General features: G+C 39.4%; 2 protein-coding genes across 8 annotated transcripts in view; one reads left to right on the plus strand and one right to left on the minus strand.

Annotated features, from left to right (window-relative positions):
• The window catches only part of LOC140486989 (probable glutamate receptor), a 41,309-nt gene extending 33,217 nt beyond the window's left edge, over positions 1–8,092 (plus strand). The window contains exon 11 of the mRNA XM_072586298.1: positions 7,179–8,092. Within this exon, the coding sequence (XP_072442399.1) occupies positions 7,179–7,262 (84 nt within the window). The 3' untranslated portion in view covers positions 7,263–8,092. The remainder of the gene's footprint in view (positions 1–7,178) is intronic.
• Positions 8,093–8,572: 480 nt separating this feature from the next.
• The window catches only part of pank4 (pantothenate kinase 4 (inactive)), a 69,059-nt gene continuing 55,973 nt past the window's right edge, over positions 8,573–21,658 (minus strand). For 2 of the 7 annotated variants that reach the window (XM_072586300.1, XM_072586299.1), the window contains 4 exons: positions 20,511–20,615; positions 17,466–17,566; positions 16,623–16,691; positions 8,573–14,421 (listed from right to left, as the gene is read on the minus strand). In XM_072586300.1, the coding sequence (XP_072442401.1) occupies positions 14,208–14,421; positions 16,623–16,691; positions 17,466–17,566; positions 20,511–20,615 (489 nt within the window). In that variant the 3' untranslated portion in view covers positions 8,573–14,207. Of the gene's footprint in view, positions 14,422–16,622; positions 16,692–17,465; positions 17,567–20,510; positions 20,616–21,658 lie in introns of those variants that run through there. The other 5 variants (XM_072586302.1, XM_072586301.1, XR_011962691.1 and 2 more) reach the window with 5 other exon arrangements.

Consider the following 21,658-nt stretch of genomic DNA (forward strand, 5'->3'; position numbering starts at 1 on the left):
CCACACTAAGTAATCTAATCTAAAAAAAACATGCACACTGCACATGTTGCACAACCTTACACGTTCCCAGCTTCTCACACATTCTGATAAGTAAACATTGTACATACATCCCAATCTTACATTGATACTCACACTCACACCTGTGCACCATTTTCTCCCATACAGTCTATTATCCATAATATAAATACAGGAAGATAACAATTGGACTGACAATAGCAATGCATTGCCTCATGGTTCAGGTATCCAAACCCATTAACTAACTTACTTAGCAGTTGGAGAGTACACAAGGAAAACTGTTTTGTGGTACAGAGATCATAACTTAGTATTACTCAATGGAGTGAACCAACCTGTTATGTAAGGGGGGGGGGGGGGGGGGGGGGGGGCTGTGAAGGAGAGAGTCAAGACAAACAGTGTCTTTACCATCCACCCACACTTTCCTCCCCTCCTCCCCCCATTTGTGGCTGCACCAAATTTGAAGCCAAAACCCTTCGAATATACATGCATGAATTTGAACAGCGCATAGGATGCGTGTACTTGGTGTCAATTCATAAGGCCTATATAAGCTGTCACGTTGTGGAATTTGTATTTTTTTTTATTCTTCATGGAATATAGGCATTACTGCTTAGACCAGCAATTGCCTATTGCCCCTCCCTAATTGCCCTAGCATGTTATAGTGAGCTTCCTTCTTGAATTGTACAGTCTTTGGGGTGCAGATGTACCAATGATAGGATTTATGTTCGAGGATTTTGACCCAGCAGCAGTGAAGGGAGGGAGGGCAATATAGTTCCAAGTCAGAATGGTGTTTGTGCCTTGCATAGGTGATATTCTCATGTATCTGATGGCTTTAGTCTTTTAGGTTACAGAGATAAAGTATTAGGAAGGTATTGTCAAATTGGTATATGACTGCAAAGCCTCTTATAGATGGTACTCACTGCTACCACTATGTATTTGTGGTGAAAGGAGAAAATGGTAAAGATGGTGGGTGGAGTGTCAATCAAGTGGGGTTTTATATCGGATAGGGTCGAGCTTGAGTGTAGATGGAGCTGCAAGATGCAAACAAGCGGACAATATTCCATCACACTCCAGATTCGTACATTACATGGTCAACAATCTTTGGGGAGACAGGCTTCCTCATGTCTGATCTGCTCTTTGAGCCACAGTATGGTTATAGCTGGTCAATGGTAACCTCCAGGATATTGATAGTGGGGATTTGGTAACAGTAATGCCAGTGAATGTTTTAGACAATGGTTAACTTCTCAGTTTTGGCACTGGTTATTCCTTGGCACGTGTTTGGCACAAATATTACTTGCCACTTATCAGCCCAAGCCTGGATGCTAGCCTGGTAATGCAGCGTATAATCACAGGCACCGTCCTTTATGCTAAGTATAACTTCAAACAATGGAACATTTCCCCTCTATTCCCATTGCCTGTAGTTTTGCTTGGGCTCCTTGATGCTGCACTCAGTTAATATGGCCTTAATGTCAAAGGCAGTCATTCTTACCTCACTTGTAGAGGTCAGCTCTTTGGTCAATGTTTAGACCAAGGCTGTAATGATGTCAGGAGCTGAATGGTCCTGGTGGAACACAAACTAAGCATCAGTGAACACCTTATTCCTTTCCAAATGCTACTTCATAGCACTATTGATAACCCCTTCCATCACTAGACAGATATGGTGGTAATTGGAAAGGTTGGATTAAACATAGAGAGGTGAGGGGACCAGATAGTGCTGAGAAAGCAGGGAGACTGTAGAAAAATTTGGAGAGGCTAGGAGAGTGGGCGAACAAGTAGCAGATGGAATACAATGTGGGAAAGTATGAAGTTATGCTCTTTGGTAGGAAGAATAGAACACAGACTATTTTCTAAATGGGGAAGGCTTTGGAAACCTGAAGCATAAAGAGACTTAGAAGCTGTAGTTCAGGATTCTCTTAATATTAAGATGCAGTTCAACTGGCAAGTAGGAACATGAATGCAATGTTAGCATTCATTTCAAGAAGATTACGATATAAGAGCAGAAACGTAATGCTGAGACTGAATCAGACTATATTTGGAATATTGTGAGCAGATTTGGACATCGCACCCAAGGAAGAATGTGCTAGCATTGGAGGGGATCCAGAGGAGGTTTGCAAGAATGATTTCAAGGATGAAGGTTGTGTCATATGAGGAGTGGTTGTGGACTCTGGGTTGATATTCAATGAAATTTAGAAGGATGAGGGGGATCACATTGAAACTGACAGAATACTGAGAGACCTTAAGAGTCTGGATATGGAGAAAATGTTTCTACTCATAGGAGAGACTAGGAAGCGAGGGCACTGTTTCAGAATGAATAGGCAACCCTTTAAAACTGAGATGAGTAGAAATTTCTTCAACCAGAGGATAGCGAATCTGTGGAAGGCTGAGAAGGCCAAGTCATCAAATATATTTATGATAAAGATAGATAGTTTCTTGGTTGGTAAGGCATCAAGGGTTACAGGGAGAAGGCAGAAAAACCGGGGTGAGAAATAAATATATCAGTCATGACCAAATGGTGGAACAAACTTAATTGGCTGAATGACTTAATTCTGCTCCTATAGTTTACCTTATGGATTTGTCCTTATTCTTGTGGACAGGACAAATCTAGGCAGTTCTCTACATTATTGGGTAGATGCCAGTTATACTGAAACAACTAAACTACAGATGTGGCAAATTTTGGAGAACATCTTCTGTATTGTTGCCAGAATGTTGTCAGAGACCATAACTTCTACAGTATCCAATGCCTTCAGCATTTCTTGAACATGGAGTGAACCAAATAGGCTGTAGGGGGATATGCAAGATGCTGGAACCCTCAAGAGGAAGTCAAACCAGATCATCATAGGAAGCATAGAATGGGGAAGGAGACTGCAGGGGATGGACACATTAGAAATCTGGAGCTTATTCAAGGAAAAGCTCCTGAGTGTCCTGGATAAGTATGTACCTGTCAGGCAGGAAGGAAGCTGTAGAGCGCAGGAGCAATGGTTTACGAAGGAAGTGGAATCTCTGGTCAAGAGGAAGAAGGAGGCTTATGTTAGGATGAGATGTGAAGGCTCAGTTAGGATGCTTGAGGGTTACAAGGTAGCCAGGAAAGACCTAAAGAGAGAGCTCATAAGAGCCAGGAGGAGACATGAGAAGTTGTCAGTGGATAGGGGATCAGGGTAAACCTTTAGGCTTTCTACAGCTATTTAAGGAATAAAAGAATGACAAGTGTAAGATTAGGGTCAATCAAGGATAGTAGTGGGAAGTTGTGTGTGGAGTGAGGGGAGATGGGGGAAGCACTAAATGAATATTTTTCGGCAGCATTCACTCTAGAAAATGACAATGTTGTTGAGGTGAATACTGAGATATAGGCTACTAGACTAGGTGGGATTGAGGTTCACAAGAAAGAGGTATTAGAAATCCTGCAGAGTGTGAAAATAGTTAAGTCCCCTGGGCTGGATGGGATTTATCCTAGGATCCTCTGGTAAGCCAGGGAGGACATTGCCGAGCCTTTGGCATTGATCTTTAAATCATCATTGTCTACAGGAATAGTGCCAGAAGACTGAAAGATAGCAAATGGTGGTTCCCCTGTTCAAGAAGGGGAGTAGAGACAACCCTGGCAATTATAGACCAGTGAGCTTTACTTCAGTTGTTGGTAAAGTGCTGGAAAAGGTTCTAAGAGAAAGGACTTATAAACATCTAGAAATGAATAATTTGATTACGGATTGTCAGCACGGTTTTGTGAAGGGTAGGTCATGCCTCACAAACCTTATTGAGTTCTTTGAGAAGGTGACCAAACAGGTAGATGAGAATAAACCATTTGATGTGATGTATGTGGATTTCAGCAAGGCATTTGATAAGGTTCCCCACAGTAGGCTATTGTACAAAATGTGGAGGAATGGGATTGTGGGAGATATAGCAGTTTGGATCAGTAATTGGCTTGCTGAAAGAAGACAGAGGGTGGTGGCTGATGGGAAATGTTCATCCTGGAGTCCAGTCCAGTTACTAGTGGTGTATCGCAAGGGTCGGTGTTGGGTCCACTGCTGTTCATCATTTTTATAAATGACCTGGACGTGGGCGTAGAAAGGTGGGTTAATAAATTTGCAGATGACACTAAGGTCGGTGGAGTTGTGGATAGTGACGAAGGATGTTGTAGGTTACAGAGAGATTAGCTGCAGAGCTGGACTGAGACGTGGCAAATGGAGTTTAATGCGGACAAGTGTGAGGTGATTCACTTTGGATGGAGTAACCGGAATGCAAAGTACTGGGCTAATAGTATTCTACTCATCTACACTGGTAGTGTAGATGAGCAGAGAGATCTCAGTGTCCAGGTACACAGATCCTTGAAAGTTGCCACCCAGGTTGACAGAGTTGTTAAGAAGGCATACAGTGTGTTAGCTTTTATTAATAGAAGGATCGAGTTCTGGAACCATGAGTTAATAAGATAGCGATGTCCTTGAACTGAGTTGAGTTTTTTGTTTTGAAGATAGGAGTACACTGTTTTTCTCTTGTTCCACTATTCTACATATTCCAATATAAATTTAATGCGGTATTCTTGGGAAAAGAAAACCTTTGTCACTAGCCAAGTGGTTTGGTGAATTGTAACAACCAGTTTTGAGCAAGTTTCCCACATACTTGAATGCTTCCTTCACATTTGCCAAGACATACATAATTTGCATATCAATAGAAATGTTTTGCCCATGTGCTCATCTGACAAACATATTTTCACTGCTCAACGTATGCTTTTAGATTTGCTTTATTGGAACTTCATAAATAGGACCTGAGCCATGTGTTTGTTGCAAATTTGATGCCAAAATGGAACACATCAAAGCTAACCTGTGGGATAATGACTACCTTGATCAGATCATTTCTCACAGTACATCATGCAAACTCACAATGTTGCAGCTGTACTATGTGAGAATAAGTGAACACTGGTGTAACCAACAAGACTACATCAACAGCAAGTTGCTCAAGGAACATCTGCTCAGAGTTGATGAACTGAAGTCTGATGCCACACACAGAGTACTGTGTATTATTTTGGTCCTTGTACATAAGAAAGCATGTCATTGCATTGGAGTTTAAAATAGATGCATCAAGCCGATTCCTGGACGAAGGGGTTAGCTTATCAAGAACAGCTACCAGGCTAGGCCTTTGTTCATTAGTTTTTCAAAGATTGAAGGGTAATCTCATACAAAATTCTGAGAAGACTTGACAAGATAGATTTTGAGAAGATATTTCCACTAATGGGGGAATCCAAACAAGGGGACTTATTTACAGAATAAGGGGATGCGAACGAATTTCTTTTCCCCAAGGTTAGTGAATGTATGGAAATCTCTATCCCAGAGAGATAGAGAAGCCAGATCACTGAAAATGAGATGGCACAGTGGTTAGCATTGCTGCCACACAGCGCCAGCGACCTGGGATCGAATCCACCCTTGGGTGATAGTGTGGAGTTTGCACATCCTCCCAATGTCTGCATGGGGTTTCCTCCTACAGTCCAGAGAATTGTAGGCTAGGCGTATTAGCCACGGCAGTTATAGAGATAGGAAGGGTCTGGGTGGGTTGGTGTGACTTGTTGGATCAAATGGCCTGCTTCCCCACTGTAGGAATTCACAAAGTATCTAAAAGAGGAGGTAGATAGATTTTTGAAATCTGAGTTCTCAAGATCATGCTGAAGAGTTGAGCAGGCCTGAGGGACCAATAACTTATCCTATTTCTTATATAAAGTACACACAATGGAAAAAGAGGGGTGAGAAAAATTAGATTTTTCTCACTGAAATTTTTTAAAAAAACTCTTTTGATCATTAACTCTTAGAGTTCCAGAAAGCACAAAGGATAAGGTTTGAGATGTTCAGATATTATTGGCTTGACATTCTGGCACATATAAATGACGTTCATCAAATTCAGGCAATTGTTTCGGGATTTTGATAGACACAGTTCCTTGCGGAACACAGTATTGAAAAGCCAATCAGGATTGATGACAAAGTTTTTTTCAGAAACAGTATAACTGAGATTCAGCAGACTGGTCACCAACTACTCAAGTAAATTCAAAACAAAACACAGCTACCTGACAGATATGGAGTCATAGAGATACACAGCATGGAAACAGACTCTTCGGTCCAACCCGTCCATGCCGACCAGATCTCCAAGCCCAATCTAATCCCACCTGCCAGCACCTGGCCCATATCCCTCCGGACAGGGATCATTAGTGAACAAGCATTCATCAGAAACGTACCTGCAAAAAGCAAGCAAATCCAAAATCTTGCAAAATCAAGTCCGTAAAAATTATTAAATATTAACTCATCATAAGCACTTGCTGCTTCAAATGTTGGCATGCAATTAGTCCCGTGCTGTCGCTGCACTAGGTTGATCTCTCATTTTTAGGTTTGCCTGGTACTGCTCTCAGCAAAATCGGGGTTAATCTACCTGGGTGGAAATGGTGACTCAGGATATACAGAGCCTTGAGATTATGGATCAATTAACTTCTGCTGTTGATGGCCCACAGCACTCGTGGATGCCCAATTTTGAGTTGCTAGATCAGTTTGAAGTCTGCATGGTGGTAGGCTACACAACACAATGGTCTCCACAATGACTGTGCAGTGATCATAGAGAGATGCATCTGCTATGGATGGATTGGTGAGAATGACTTCAACGAATTAATTCTCCAGGTCTGTATTCTTCATTCAGTTTCACTTTGAATAATAAGGTTTCATGATGACTTTCATCCACAGTATGGCTTCTGTGTGTGTGTGGGGTGGGGTGGGGTGGGGTCACTGGTCCTTTCTTACAACTGAACTGATAATTCTTCCAAGACTATTCATTCTCCAGGAGTCAACCAAAATTCTAACACATTGTAAAAGAAGGGTGGTAAATGTCATTGCCCACCAAAAAAAGGAATTGTATATGAGGTGAAAGTTCTGATCTTAATTTTAGACTGGACTCACATCTGAAAAAGCCACCTTCTTAAAATGGCAATCCCACTTTGAGATACCACAACAATAACTGTTGTAAGTAGCAATTTTTTTAAGTTATGGAGTAAATGATATGTGGTTCATAGTTTGAAGTTAAAGCAGGTGGTGGTCTCTGACTTGAAGTGATGTGGTTGACAAAATCGGAAAAGCCTTTATCAGAGTTGACTCAATCATAATTAATGATTCCATGCATGTTTCTCTTTTGTTCTTTATTTACAGAAATCCTGTTGCAGCATCTTCACTGAAGAACTTAGCCTTCGGTTTAAAGGGAGAAGTGATGCCAGTAAAAAGACCAAGGCCTGACTTAATGAAGATGTCTGTTCACTGATGATCCAAGCTAACCCACCTCAATCCTTCTTCTAATGCAAGTTATAAGTTGAATCAAACAACTGCTAACCTAGAAAACTGTAGCACATATCTAATAAACCAACCTTGAAAAAGACTTAATTTTATGTAACTAGAAATTGGTAATTAAAAAGTTAAAATGCATTGTAAAAACAGGCTTTGGAAATGATGTTAGACAATGCAGAAATAAACTGCAACAGTACATGTCAGAAGTAGGAAATGTTTTCAAACCAATTAATTGCAAACAGACCAGGCTGGATTGAGCCATACTCCACAAGATCTGAAGTCTGACTATCCCAGTGGGCCAGCCAATTCCAAGAATTTATCATCTCTACCGGTGCTGGTTTTCGAAACCTTAGCCTGACTGTACTACGTGAGGGGCAATTTTAATCCAGTTCTTGGATAAGTCTATATTACAAAGTTTACAGTAACTTTGCACAAAGACAAAAGCAATCTGAATGGCCAAAAAAAGGATTGCTCTCAAATATTGGAAGTACTAGTTCAACAAGGGGAAATTTGAGGTTAGGTGTAAGCACATTGTTTTATTTGACTGCACAATCCTCAACATTTATATTTTGTGCCTGACCTGGGGAACACAATGTTTAAAATAGGACAGTACTTTATTCTCCAGCACCCCGCAATTTAAAGAATTTTTTGATTTATTTTAAAACATGCATGGCTTTATTTGTCACGCTACTTTATCTATTATTTACGCAATATTCAGTAAAAGCTTCATGTCATGTCAGTGTTGATTTAGACTGTTATCTTAATAAAATATTGTATACATACACTTGTATTAAGTACTTTTTTGTTAAGGTTATCATTTAACTCATGGCCATTTTACTTGTAACTTTGCTCTCAAGACTGACGTTCTTACTTTAAAAAATTACATATTTATAATAAGAAAGTTTATAACCTTAACTTAAAATGGTTGTTCATTTCCAGGGTTAGCAGGATAGAAACCAGCACAAAAAGACAACTACCCTTCCCTCAGTAGCCAAGAGTTTGAAGTGAGAGCAAGTTTAGGATAGATAAATAGATAAGACAAATAATAAACTGTACTAAAGCGAACATGAAATTTCAAACCAATTCCTAGCTATGTCTACAGTATAGTGATAACTTATGCATCACAATATATATACTTACCACTTCATTTAAAACTGAGAGATCTCCTGGAAGTAAAGAACCAGATAAAAATACAGATCATCTACACATTTGGCATACTTTTCAAATTAAGATTAGTCAAAAATCACAGAACAAAATACTCCTTCCAAAATAATCTATATTTAATCTATTGACATGGTTTTATGTAATTGAGCACATAAAATACAGCAAAGAATTTCCCTTTTTAAATCCATTCCTTAGTTCAAGTGGTCTCCCACATCATGTCATGCTGTTTGAGCAGTGTGACCCAGGTCAATCCAGGATAGCTTTGACCATTTTTATTTTTGCTTTGTATTACAGTCAAACTGTACAAAATCCTCTATTTTAAATAGGAATTCATCATTCCAAACCAGAATCTAACCTATTTGACAGCACTAGCCTGAGATTGGAAATGTGACCTGAGTATGAGATTCAATCATTGACTTTAGAGGTTAACTGCATATTGCTGTATGTTACCTGTCACCCTGTCAACATTACTGCTGTAAGATATCCAAATTCTTCCCTCTGAAAATTTAAATGCACAGCATTTGCACGTTATTTATTCATTCCTTGCAAATTAATTCATCAACCCATCAACAAAATGACTTAATTACAATACATGATGCAACTTATAAACAGAGGATCTGGAAAGCATTGTGGAGCAATATTGCTGCGTATTTCACTGCCAGATCATTCTCCTACCTCATAAAACAATGCAAAACATCAAAGTGTACGGTAGAATTCCTGTCTTTGACACATTACCCCATCAACTTGCACACCTTCTAGGTGGTTTTAATCATTTTTAACTGCCAGCACAACAGGACTTGAGATGCACTGTCGTGCACCCAAGGAGCATGACTCAAATCAGCAGCTGTGAATGGCTGCAGGTTGCTCAGCACTGAATAAAAACCAAAAGAACTGCAGATGCTGGAAATCAGAAACAAAAACAGAAATTGCTGGAAAAATTCATCAGATCTAGAAACATCCGTGGACAAAAATCAGAGTTAACATTTCAGGTTGAGTGACCCGAAACGTTAACTTGGATTTCTCTCCACAGATGCTGTGAGACTTGCTGAATTTTTTTCAGCAATCTCTGTTCTAGTTGCTCAGCTGAAGTTTGGAGAGACCATCAAACTTTCAATTAACACTGTAAATTTACAAGTGCCACCTCTCTCCACGCCACCACAAGAAGTTATTCCCTTTCAAATTTTTTTCTGTAAATCTACACTCCAACATAAAAGAAGATTTTCAAAATGGGAAGAGGGTGGAGCAAAGGTAGTGAAATGACTGCATTTTCTTACTCAAGTTGAACTGCTCAGTAAAACTTGTTCCGAGCTACATAATACTGATTAAATTTTTAATGACGTGTCAAAGTTAAACTGTGTATAAAACAGATTCAAGCCATTTACGCTTAAAGGGAAATTTATATCTACATGGCTAGGCTGGGACTTTTAACTCACTAATCAAATATTAATTTAATTCATGAATGATTACAATCAAATTATTTAACATCTTCTTCTGGCGCACTGATAGTGTTGTTACCCCTGGACTGCGAGGCCTAAATTCAAGACCCATTTGCTCTAGAGATTGATTAGAAAAACAGTTTAAATAAAAATGCATTTCAACTTTTCATCGTAAGTGCCTGCTTTTGCTCAATGGGTAGCTCTCATCCTTGACTCAGGTTATTAGTTTGAAACCCTTTATGGACTTTGACAGTGAAATGCTGCACTACTGGAGGTAGTTCAGCATCAGGTATTAATCTAAGGTCCTAACTGCCTGCTCAAGTATTAGTTATATATTCCCCGGCACTACTCAGAAGGGAGTTCTCCTAATTCCTACTCAACATTCCTTTCTCCAACTCTACCAGTCACTCAATCAGTTGCTGTTTATGGGACTGCACTGAAAGAAAATTGGCAGTTGTTTAGTTGATTTCTTTTAAAGCACTTTGGCAGATCCTTGTATAACTATAACGCTTTTCTTTTCTCTAAATAGCCTTTCAAAACAACGAGAAAGATCTTTAAGCTCATCTTTATTCATCCAGCCAGAAAGGTTCCCTTGCCCCAACTCTTGGAACCTGGCAGCTGCTTAAATGATTTATGTACACCTTACCGTACCCACTAACCATTTTTAGTGTGAAGAACTTCTTGATGCTCATGCTAATGTTACCTAGTACCAGCTTGATCTATCCTACTGTCACTGTTTAATTTGAAAGAATGTTGCCAATGCACCTTTTACAAGCTTGTTAAAGACTTGCTCAAAATCACACCACATCCTGAAGACAGCTGCCTGGCACAACAAAGACGATACAAATCAATCAAATTGGGGCCAGTGTTTCTCTGAGTTGCATGCATGCACCAGCCTCACAGTAAACATCAGTGTAAACTGTAACAGTGGCCTTGCGAAAACATTCATCATACATTAGAGCAAACAGATCATGCAAAACAAAAAAGAATTGCAGGGATTGTTAGAAACAATGAATATTGATACCAGTGTGTCAACCGATGAGTTGGTGTGGATCAGGATTTGCAATTGGATTTCACAAGTTTCTAAACTCATGTTTGAAACTACAGGAAATAAGTGTCCCAAGGACAGCAGGACTGTTTTGCTGGCTAAGTGGAGGATAATTAAATAATTAATAATATGCATAAAATCAATCCCTAGACAGTGCAGCCTCCAGGTAGGACCAACAGGGGTATTTTATTAACCTCTCATTTTGACCAGTGGTGGTGTTGTCACTAACTGCAGACAAGAATATCATGTGATTATCTTAGTGAGTCAAAATGCTGGTTCTGAATTTAAAAAGCATTATTAAAATCTCATTAAATTAATTTTTCCACTTAAAATCAAAACTCCTTATGGTCTGATTGTGCCAGTTATGACACAGCTACAGAAATCAGGAAAAGCCAGAGTTTGATCTGTTTAATGAATTGATCTCAGTTAGGGTAGCAATACAAGTCAAACAGTTGGTCACAGCACCCCCAGGGATACAAGTCCAAGAAAACCAGCTATGATTCCTACTTATGACTCCCATATGGCAACCCCATTAGGAAAATATTGGGGTGCATAAATGTCAAACAAGAACAGGATCAAGCACTCTGCAGTATTTCCCAAGGCCAAACACTGTGGTGAAAGGAATTATCTAGGCATATTTATGAGGTGCAGTCAATTGCTGAGATGCTACAGCTTTATGGGCACTATAAGGCAGCCATTTTGAGTTCTCTGGAAAGATTTTAAAAATAGCAATAGTGAGAGAATTAATATTGCAAACCTATTCCACAATCATGATTCCTGAAGAAGGGCTTATGCCCGAAACGTCGATTCTCCTGCCCCTTAGATGCTGCCTGACCTGCTGCGCTTTTCCAGCAACACATTTTTCAGCTATTCCACAATCATGTCTTGGATATTAAAGCAATAGTGCAGGGAGGTGCTTCAAGCTTACATGATTACTAACACACCGCTGTTATCACAGAAGTTCCCACATTTGCAATAGAACATATGAAGTGGTTTCATTTCCTTTCACCCTGTGCTCCCAAGCTCTGTCTAGCTGACACTGCTTGTGCAATGCCTGAAAGGATGGCAGAGCAGATTCATTAGTAACTTTCAAAATGAAATTGGAAAAATATTTGAAAAACATTCTGGGCTGCAGGGAAAATCCAGTAACATAGAACTAACTAGATTGATCTTCTGAAGAGTTGGCAAAGAAGATCCCATTATACTTCAATCACAAAGATAAAATCATTCTGCCAAATGAGATATGCAACAACTAGCCATAAACAATTTCAATTAGAATGCATTTTGGGAACAAATACTGCTCAAAATTTCTATTTCCAGTTAAATTAGCAGATTTTAAAACCGTGGAGGCAGAAATAAAGCAGGCTGAACATTCCTCAGAAAAGGATACACCAAATGAGGCTCTTAGTGAAGGCCAATTCCTAAAAGGGCAAAAGTCAGTTGTGGTGACTAATATAACTGATTGACAAAAAAGGATCTTAAGTGTTCAACTGGGTGGTGGAGACAGAACTCATTTTGGTCACTGCAGTTCATAAAAATAGCATGATACACCCTTGAATTTTTATTTATGCTCTCCATCGTTCTTGACCAAACAAACTCAGAGGCATGGGGAAACAAGAACAGACCAGCCCCCAGGCATTATTTCTGTCTGGTCATGATTTGTATGTAAGCTGAGACACCAAGAATCAGCATGCTCCTGTAACCTAGATCATTTTAAACTTGATCTCTTCAAATCATATCACCTGCCAATGGAAATAAAGCATGACTATTTACAAGACCATAACCACTCAACAATGGCATCAACCAGGACTCTTTTGATCCTTCACAGCTCCTATTCCTCCCTGTTAGCTCTTGGTATTAGCTCCTCTACCCCATCACCCAAAAGACCTGGGTACATTTGACTGAATTTACTCTGCATCATTTCCAACTGCCACAAGGTTTCCAAAAATTTGCAAAATTTGCAAAATTCTTGCAGGGTACTGCTTACTTTGAAATGTAAAACTGGACAACATATAAATGTAATACTTGAAATCTGACAAGCCTTTCAGGACAGTACATTGCTAGCATCTTAAATCAAGAAAACTTCAAACAAAACTGAAACCTCCAGGTCACTGGTCACTTCTGCAAAAAACAGGTGCTGGGCTCAACTGACATTTCAGTTCAAAACAAGTCTTAGTTTTAAAGCTTTGAGTCCCTGTCTTCAGAGACTTAAGTCGGCTGTTTCAAATCACAAATAGATTGTACCTGTCTTGATCTGGTACCTCCAAGCCAGCAGGTTTGAGTTCAAGACAAACACCAAAGACATTTACACAATATCCTAGTTGATACTCCCAATGTAGTACTGTAAGAGTTCTGCAATGTCTAAGATGCTTCCTTTTGGATGAGACATTAAATTGAAGACTATTTGCTATCTTAGATGGAAGTGAAAGATTTCATGGTGTTACCTCCAAGAAGCAGAGGAGTGTTTTCTGTGGTCTGATCAACATTGATCTCTCAACACTTAAAAAACATGCCATCTGGTCATTATCTCATTGTAATTTATTGGAGCTTGTTGTGTGTAAATTGGTTGATATGTTTTCCTAGTTTACCACAGTGATGACGTTTCAACAGTAGTTCACTGGTTATAGAAGAACAGACCCGTACTCACCAGTACTGCACCCCGAGTGGTGCAGTGATAGATTTGCACTCCAATACTGTGCTACAGTGACAGAACAACATCCACCACAACTGTACCCAGAGTGTGATACTGACAAAAACCTATACCTACCAATACAGCTTCAATTGCTCTTTTCAAACATGATTCAAGGTTTGAAGCACATTTGCAATTGTACTACCACCAAGGGGGTGCAGTGTTAAAATATCACTCATGCACCATTACATTTTATTGGCACCTAAAAGGAAACACCAGCATCTGCAGACACACTACCTTTAAGTAGATTTCTTCAAAGGGAACAGATAGCGAAACAGATAACATTTCACCTGATTGTCTTGAGTGACCAAAAGCAAAATAATTGTTCGTTTCCACAAATACTGTGTCTATACAATAATTGTTTGTTTAAAACAAGGATATGGTTGCTGTACATATATAATATATATTATTGCTTCTGACACAAAAGCTTTGCTGATCCATATTGACATTTTTTGCAAATTCAATTATATAGTCACAGAAAAAAAAAATACAATTACATTCCACAGGAGACATCTCAGTGCCAGTGCAATGTGAAGTCCTTCTTCATCAAGTCCTCCCAATCACTTTGGTGGCATCTCATATTTAAAAACGACGCTGAAAATTCTCCCACCAAGTCGTTCTGCCAGCCAGGCATTCTTGATGACGGCAAGTTTGAGGCTTTCACAACGTAACGCAGCGTAATAGTTTGTATGAATAGCTCGACCCATGCCTTCAATTATCACCAGGTCAGTCTTCCTCTCCCAGACCACTGTTGCCAACCCTTTGTCCAGTCGACTGAGAGAAAGAGAAAATAAAAGATCAGTATTAATATTTATAATAATTCTAATCTTTGGGTGAAAGTGACAACAGTTCGGGATGTCAACTGGGTAAAGGCTCGTTCTCTATTATCCAGAATTTCCAAATCAACATGCAGCAGAAATGGAGGGTAATTCCATTAAACCCATCTATCGCTCATGCTATCAATGAAACAACATGACTTCACATCCCGTTAATGTTCAATCCCATTGTTAAAAATAACACACCAGGTTATAGTCCAACAGGTTTATTTGGAAGCACTAGCTTTCGAAGCGCTGCTCCTTCATCAGATGGTAATCCCATTGTGGCATCATCAGCACTCTGAACTCCCTCCATTACACCATTTCACATAATACTTCAAACAACAGAGTAAACTAAATAAGGTTTTCTGGATTTCTCTTTAAAGCAGTATTTTACACCAATTAAAATTTGCATCTAATGGTGCTACAAAGCTTTTGACCTCAGTCAGATGTCGACTTAAATCAACAAGATTTCCACATCAGAGAATTTAAGCCTCCCTGTTTCTCTCATCTTTCAAAGCCTGCGCCCTTTTATACCTTGCTTTGGGTGAAGTGTCAAGTTGCTTTTATCTGTATCATCTCCAGAGTGTGCTTCTACTTTTTTGTGTTGTGTTAACTGCACCCGAATACAATATTTGGCATAAATTTTGGCAGCTGTTTACGATCAGTGCAACTCAATTGCTAATGCTCTTTCTAAAATGAGAAGGTTATAATTAAATCTCCACTCCTGGGCTTTGATACATCAATTCAGAACTGCAAGTTAAATAGAAACACTGTCTGTTTAGTTGGAGAATAAAGATCCCATTTGGCTTTTGAAAAATCACAGTGTGTTCTTCCCATACCTAGACCAACATTCTTTGCTCAGTTGCTAACACAAAGACAGAATTACTGCTCAATACTCTCAACAGCTGACTCTGAACCTTTGCTGTGCAAAAATTGGTATTTGAAGGGTTAATCTGCATAACAAAAATATTAGGTGAAGCACAATGCAATATCATGAAAACATGTAATACTATGCAAATGTTTTCTTACAGCATTTCCTGAGTACCATACATATATCCTTTTAACTCTACTGCTCAGAATACAAATTTCACCATCCTCTTAGCTTGGAGAACAATGATGCAAAAACAAATTGCTCTTAAAACCAATGTGTTTTACTATAATCACATACATCACTAAACATGAGAGACAGATTCATGCCCTGCAGCATTTCACTCTAATGTTAAGTTTTTAAATCAAAGTCTAGGGCAAATAAGTATTAGTTCAAACTTTTCACTCAACTGGACTTGTATGAAAATCAAAAATGCAAATTTCTGAAATATTATTTTTAAAATTCACTCAAGTTATGGGTCAGATATACACTCACGACTGACTCCATCAAGTTGAGTGTGTGTCAGATCCTTTTCCCTTGGGAAAAGACTGCAGAACTATTAAGGAGAGCACACAAACAAAAATAGTTCTCTCTTGTACCCCTCCCAATAGTTATTGGCAAAAGTGACAAAAATTTACTCAGCTCAAATGAGCATAAGCAGAACAGTAGAACGTTTTAAAAAGGGTAACAACTCTCCAATGATTCAGTTGCTACAGGCAACTTAGTCTCACAGACCAGAACGTCCCTGAATTCTTGCCAGACAGCTGACCTCAACTGCTACAGCAGTTTTGATCCTACAACTGGAATGGCAGTTCTGGATTATTATGAAGGAAAAATAAATAATCCTGTGTTCGGTTCCTAATTATGCATTCAATTGTGTGTGTGTGGGACACACACGGAGACAAAATAGAGAAACAGGACCAAGCAACTGAGAAAGTAGGAGAAGGAAAGCACAAGTTTGAATGTTAGAGAAAGAGAAAACAAGGCCTGCTTTGGCACAGTAATGATGAAAAGATGGCACTAGGAACTGTACCAGAGCAAGAATCAAAGTCACAGAACAAGGTCCATCGCCTATCGTTTCACAGCACAATTATAATTAAATATTGACAAAGCAGCTCATCTCCGTAAAAACAAATAGGCACTGAATTTATTTTTGGGGTGGGGGTTGCAATGGTGACTGAACCCTTATTAGGTAGTATGATTAAGGAGGCATTTGAAAGACACACTGGGAAAGACAAACAATTATCAATTAAACAAGGTCTATTTAATAAAAATGTAAAGAAAATTACCTCAGATCTAGACAAGGCGAACTTGAGCCACTCTGAACCAATAACAATTTATCTTCCTCTAAAGCTTTCCTGCAAGAAGGAACAGGAACACAGTCAACCACAGTTGCCAGCTCAACCATTACAACCAGCCACACAGCAATTTGTTAAAGGGCCAAGGAGAGTCCATAACAGCAATAAATACCCTAAAGTCACAGATATCACATTACTGCCCTCACTTAACTTCAGCAAAAATCTGAAGGAATAGTGTAAAAAGCCTTTTTTATCAAGTATGCTAGTGTTTTATCTTACACTGGTAAAGTATGGCAGAGATTCCACCTTACTGTTTAAATCTCACCACAATGACAAAGCAAATTTTGTTTAGTTCTGCTCCTGTCCCTTTACTGGGGTACAATTCTAGATCCATCTAGAACCTGGACTTAACCAGGTGTAAGCCTGGATGACATTCGTCTCAAGGGGCAATTCAGTGGTGGAGATGGTGCCTAGTCTTGTCCTCATTTTCTAAGCAAAGGTCAACCAACCAATTTACTGGAATCTTCACACTTTAGACGACGTGACCAACAAATCGTGCTTACCAGCTTCTCTCCATCCCAGGATACACATAATCAAATGCCTTTGAAAGAGCCCATTTGGCCCACCATGCCTGGATCAGCTCTTTGAGAGAAACATCTTAATTAGTCCCACTTTAACTTAATAGCACAGCAAATTCCTCCAAATGTTATAAAATAAAATGAAAAGATAAAGTCTCTTTTTTAAAATTAGTACTCCTCCAGCCAGAAGTAATATTTGGAATTGTATTGAAAGTAAAGGCAGGACTAGTGAATGCAATTCTTTTACACTGCGCACCTGATGACTGAATCCATCGCTGCAATCCTCTCTGTAACTATTGCCAACTCACTGCAGGTAACATCATTTAATGCTGGTCCTGAGTTACTGGCTAAAATGACCTGCATTTGAAGACAATTGTGTCAGGCAAGCTTGGAGTGAAATCACAGACAGATCTACTGAAATAGAGTTTAGACATGTCTTGCAAAAGCCATGTAAGCAAAGCAAGACTCAAAAGCTTCTGCTATCACATCAAATATTTACAGTGATGATCCAGCAACTGTGGAGTGTTACCCCAAATATACAGCTGTTGACTGGAAACTGCCCATAAAAAGGTTTTTGACTACACTTGGCATTTGGAATGGAGAAGGGAATGAGATCAGACAGCCTCGAAAGGTAATAAGCAGCAAAACAGCAATCACAACAAAGTAAAATAGCAACAGGTAAGCCTAGAGTAAGGTCTTTGACACAGGCACCTCCAACTTAAAAGATGGTCAACATATCACAAAAGGAAGGAGCAAATCACTGTAGATGCTGGAATCTGTACTAAAAACAAATGATGCTGGAAATCCCAGCAGGTCAGGCAGCATCTGGAGATAGAGCAAGCTAATGTTTCGAGTGTAGATATCTCTTCATCAGAGCTGAAGTGAAATGTGAAGGAGCAGCCTTAATGCAATTCACTTTGTACATTATTGATCTAGATGAAGGAACTGAGGGCATTCTAGCTAAGTTCACAGACAATACAAAGATAGTGAGAGGGACAGGGAGGCTGTAGAAGGATTTGGACAGGGTAGGAGGGTGGGCAAAGAAGTGGCAGATGGAGCACAATGGGGGAAGTGTGAAGTCATACACTTTGTTAGGAAGAATAGAGGCATGGACTAGTTTCTAAATGAGGAGAAAATTCAGAAGTCTTAAGTGCAAAGAGACTTGAGGGGTTCTAGTCCAGGATTCTCTCAAGGTTAACTTGCAGAATGAGTCAATAGTTAGGAAGGCAAATGCAATTGAGAGTTGAATATAAAAGTAGGGATGTACTTCTGAGGCTCTCTCATGCTCTGGTCAAATTGCATTTGTAGTATTGTGCACAGTTTTGGGTCCCATATCTCCTGAAGAAGGGCTCATGTCTGGAACATCGATTCTCCTGCCCCTTGGATGCTGTCTGACCTGCTGTGCTTTTCCAGCAACACATTTTCACCCCATATCTCAGGAAGGAGGTACTGGCCTTAGCATGTGTTCAGGGGAGATTCATAAGAATGGTCCCAGAAATGAAAAGCTTAATATACAAGAAATGTTTGAGGACTGTTGGTCTATACTCTATGGAGTTTAGGAAGATGAGGGGGGGAATCTAATTGAAACTTGCAGAATACTGAATGACCTGGACAGATAGATGTTGGGAAGAGGGAAGATGTTTCCATTGGTAGGAAAGACTTAGAGTAAAGGGGAGACCTTTTAGAACGGAGATAAAGAGAAACTTGTTCAGCCAGACAGTGGTGAATCTATGGAATTCATTGCCACAGAAGTCTGAGGAGACCAAATCATTGCGTATACTTAAGACTGAGATAGATTGGCTCTTGAGCATCAAGGGAGAATGGGATTGAGAAACTTTTCAGCCTGATTAATTGGCAGAGCAGACTCAATGGGCTGAATAGCCTAATTTCTGCTCCTATGCCTGATGATCTCAGTAATTGGGAGTTGGAGTGCTGGGGTAAAAAGGGTGCTGAGAGTGCAGGTTAAGTGATCGGAATATGAGAATGAATGGCAGAACAATGGTCTGTCTAACTGCCAAACTGGAAAGAACAGATGGCCCCATTGGAGCTGGGGAGGGGACAGAGGACATGGTAACAGATAACATAACAAGTGAAGCTACCAGTATCACAAAAGAAGTATGTATTTTGAATGTAATTCATTCCTATCAAAATGTTGCATGATCATTATAGCTGGCTTACAGCTAGATGAAAGTCTGATACACACTAGGAAAAATAGCATTTACAGACAAAGATGGTTTAAGGTAGAGGAGGCACAGCCAGAGAATGTTAAAATGATACTTATTTTGCAAACCTCTTTTGATTAACACACTTACTTTCGTGTCACACTTTACTGACGCCACATCGTGAAGCTCTGATTCAGCAAACAACATTACACAAGGGCAGAGACACAGCCTAATGCCCAACAATCTCAATTCAATGCATGTATGTGCCTGTGTACATGCACACTAACACAGCCAGACACAATCGGTGTTAAGATTTGAGATACTAAATGGAAGGTGGGGCAGTTTACTCCTTGGACCAAGCAACTGTGTGAGGACGCTAGGGATGGGGGTACGTCATTTTAAGCCAATGACAAAGTTGGTGACTAATAAAATAAAAATTATTTCGACTGTTTGCAACAACTCGAAGTCCAAGGAGGGAGAATGAGGACCAATTTGGCTAACAGAAAATAAGCCCTTTTTTTTCCCCATTTCTTGACCGTATAACACAAGTTCCCTAAAAATGCTGTCAAATATTTGCTGCCCTCTGGAGCTTTTCCTGCATGACCTCTTGTCCTAAACAAATCTACAGAATTAGTGTCAGATACTCGATTCTGGTAGACATTGAGAGCCAAGTCATATCCTGTCCTTATCCAGCACACTTTAGAGCTATTGTCATCCGCTAATGATTAGGGGAAACTAATCTGCCTCCTCATTATCCCAGTGCTTTAGAGGTCAACACCTGTAGCCTCCCACTGCCATCCTGAATTCATTCAGCTAACTCAATACAGCTGAGGCACTGAACACCCATGGCTAGTATCAAATAAGAACAAATTTACCACTTTCTGCCACTGCAGCAACCCAAGGAAGAGAATAAGCATAAAATCAAGGAATAAAAAGTGGGTTTGCCCACGTCTAGCATCTCCACACTGTTGCGTGGTCCAAGAAGTGACTGCCCCACCCTCCATTTAATGCCTCAAACCTTAACACAGTTTGGCTCTGTATATGATAACATGTGCATACACATGCATGTGTCTAATTGAGATTGTTAGGCCTTTTGTTCACTATTTCTCAACCATAAGTAGCAATGTATAATATGTTACCTCTGTGCCTTTTGACAGCAGCTCCCTGACAAATGGGAAGACTCCAAGAATTATGTCTATTCCACTATTATCTACGAAAAATAAGGCACATTTGTGAGGAGGACCCTGCAAGAGAAAGCCAGTAAAGTTTGGTATTTGATCAGTGTTTCTTATTTTTTTTAAAATCTCTAATCAATTGTTATATTCAGATTGCCATTAGAACTAGAAATAAAATTTCTTGTTAACCAATGACAAATGAAAATTAAATAAATTAGCAGTACTAACAACAGAAATTAATGGCATTTTTGACAGTCAATGCCAGATTAAGTTAAAAATTTCCCAACGCCAGGTTATTGTCCAATAGGTTTATTTGGAAGCACTAGCTTTTGGAGCGCTGCTCTTACGAAAGCTAGTGCTTCCAAATAAACCTGCTGGATTTTAATCTGGTGTTGTGTGATTTTTTTAACTTTGCCCACCCCAGTCCAACACTGGCACCTCTACATCATGAATGCCAGATTAGTGAGATCATATGACAATACTGCAATTCTCAAAACTTGCTGACAATACCAATTCTCCTCCTCTGCCCATGTCTTGCTCTTGGGATTTATGAAGAATTAATTCTTAAGTATCTTAATTGTCCTATAGCCATTCTGCATATACATTTTACCTATAAACCATCCATATAATTAATTAGATGCCAATTTGTAATTCACTTTCAGGAAGTTGAAGTAACTACATAAAAATTAAACATTTAAAAATGTCTGCAATGAGATCAGAATTTCTGCTGCTTCCTCTCAGATCCATAGCTCACGAGGGCTCATATATACAATGCCAAATCAGGACACAAAAAGCAAAATGCTGCAGTCATCAAGTCACATAGCATAGAAACAGACCCTTCGGTCCAACCACTCCATGCCAAACATGATCCCAAACTAAATTAGCCCCACCTGCCCACTCTGAGCACATATCCTTCCAAACCTTTCCTAATCATGTATTCATCCAAACATCTTTTAAACATTGTAATTGTTCCCACATCAACCACTTCCTCTAGAAATTTATTCCACATGTGAACTTCCCTCTGTGTAAAAGAAATCATGCTTCATGTCTTTTTAAATCTCTCTCGTCCCATACACTAGGGAAAAGACAACGATCATTCACTGTATCTATAC

Source organism: Chiloscyllium punctatum, chromosome 16 (genome assembly GCF_047496795.1).
Source record: "Chiloscyllium punctatum isolate Juve2018m chromosome 16, sChiPun1.3, whole genome shotgun sequence".
Lineage (NCBI taxonomy): Eukaryota > Metazoa > Chordata > Chondrichthyes > Orectolobiformes > Hemiscylliidae > Chiloscyllium > Chiloscyllium punctatum.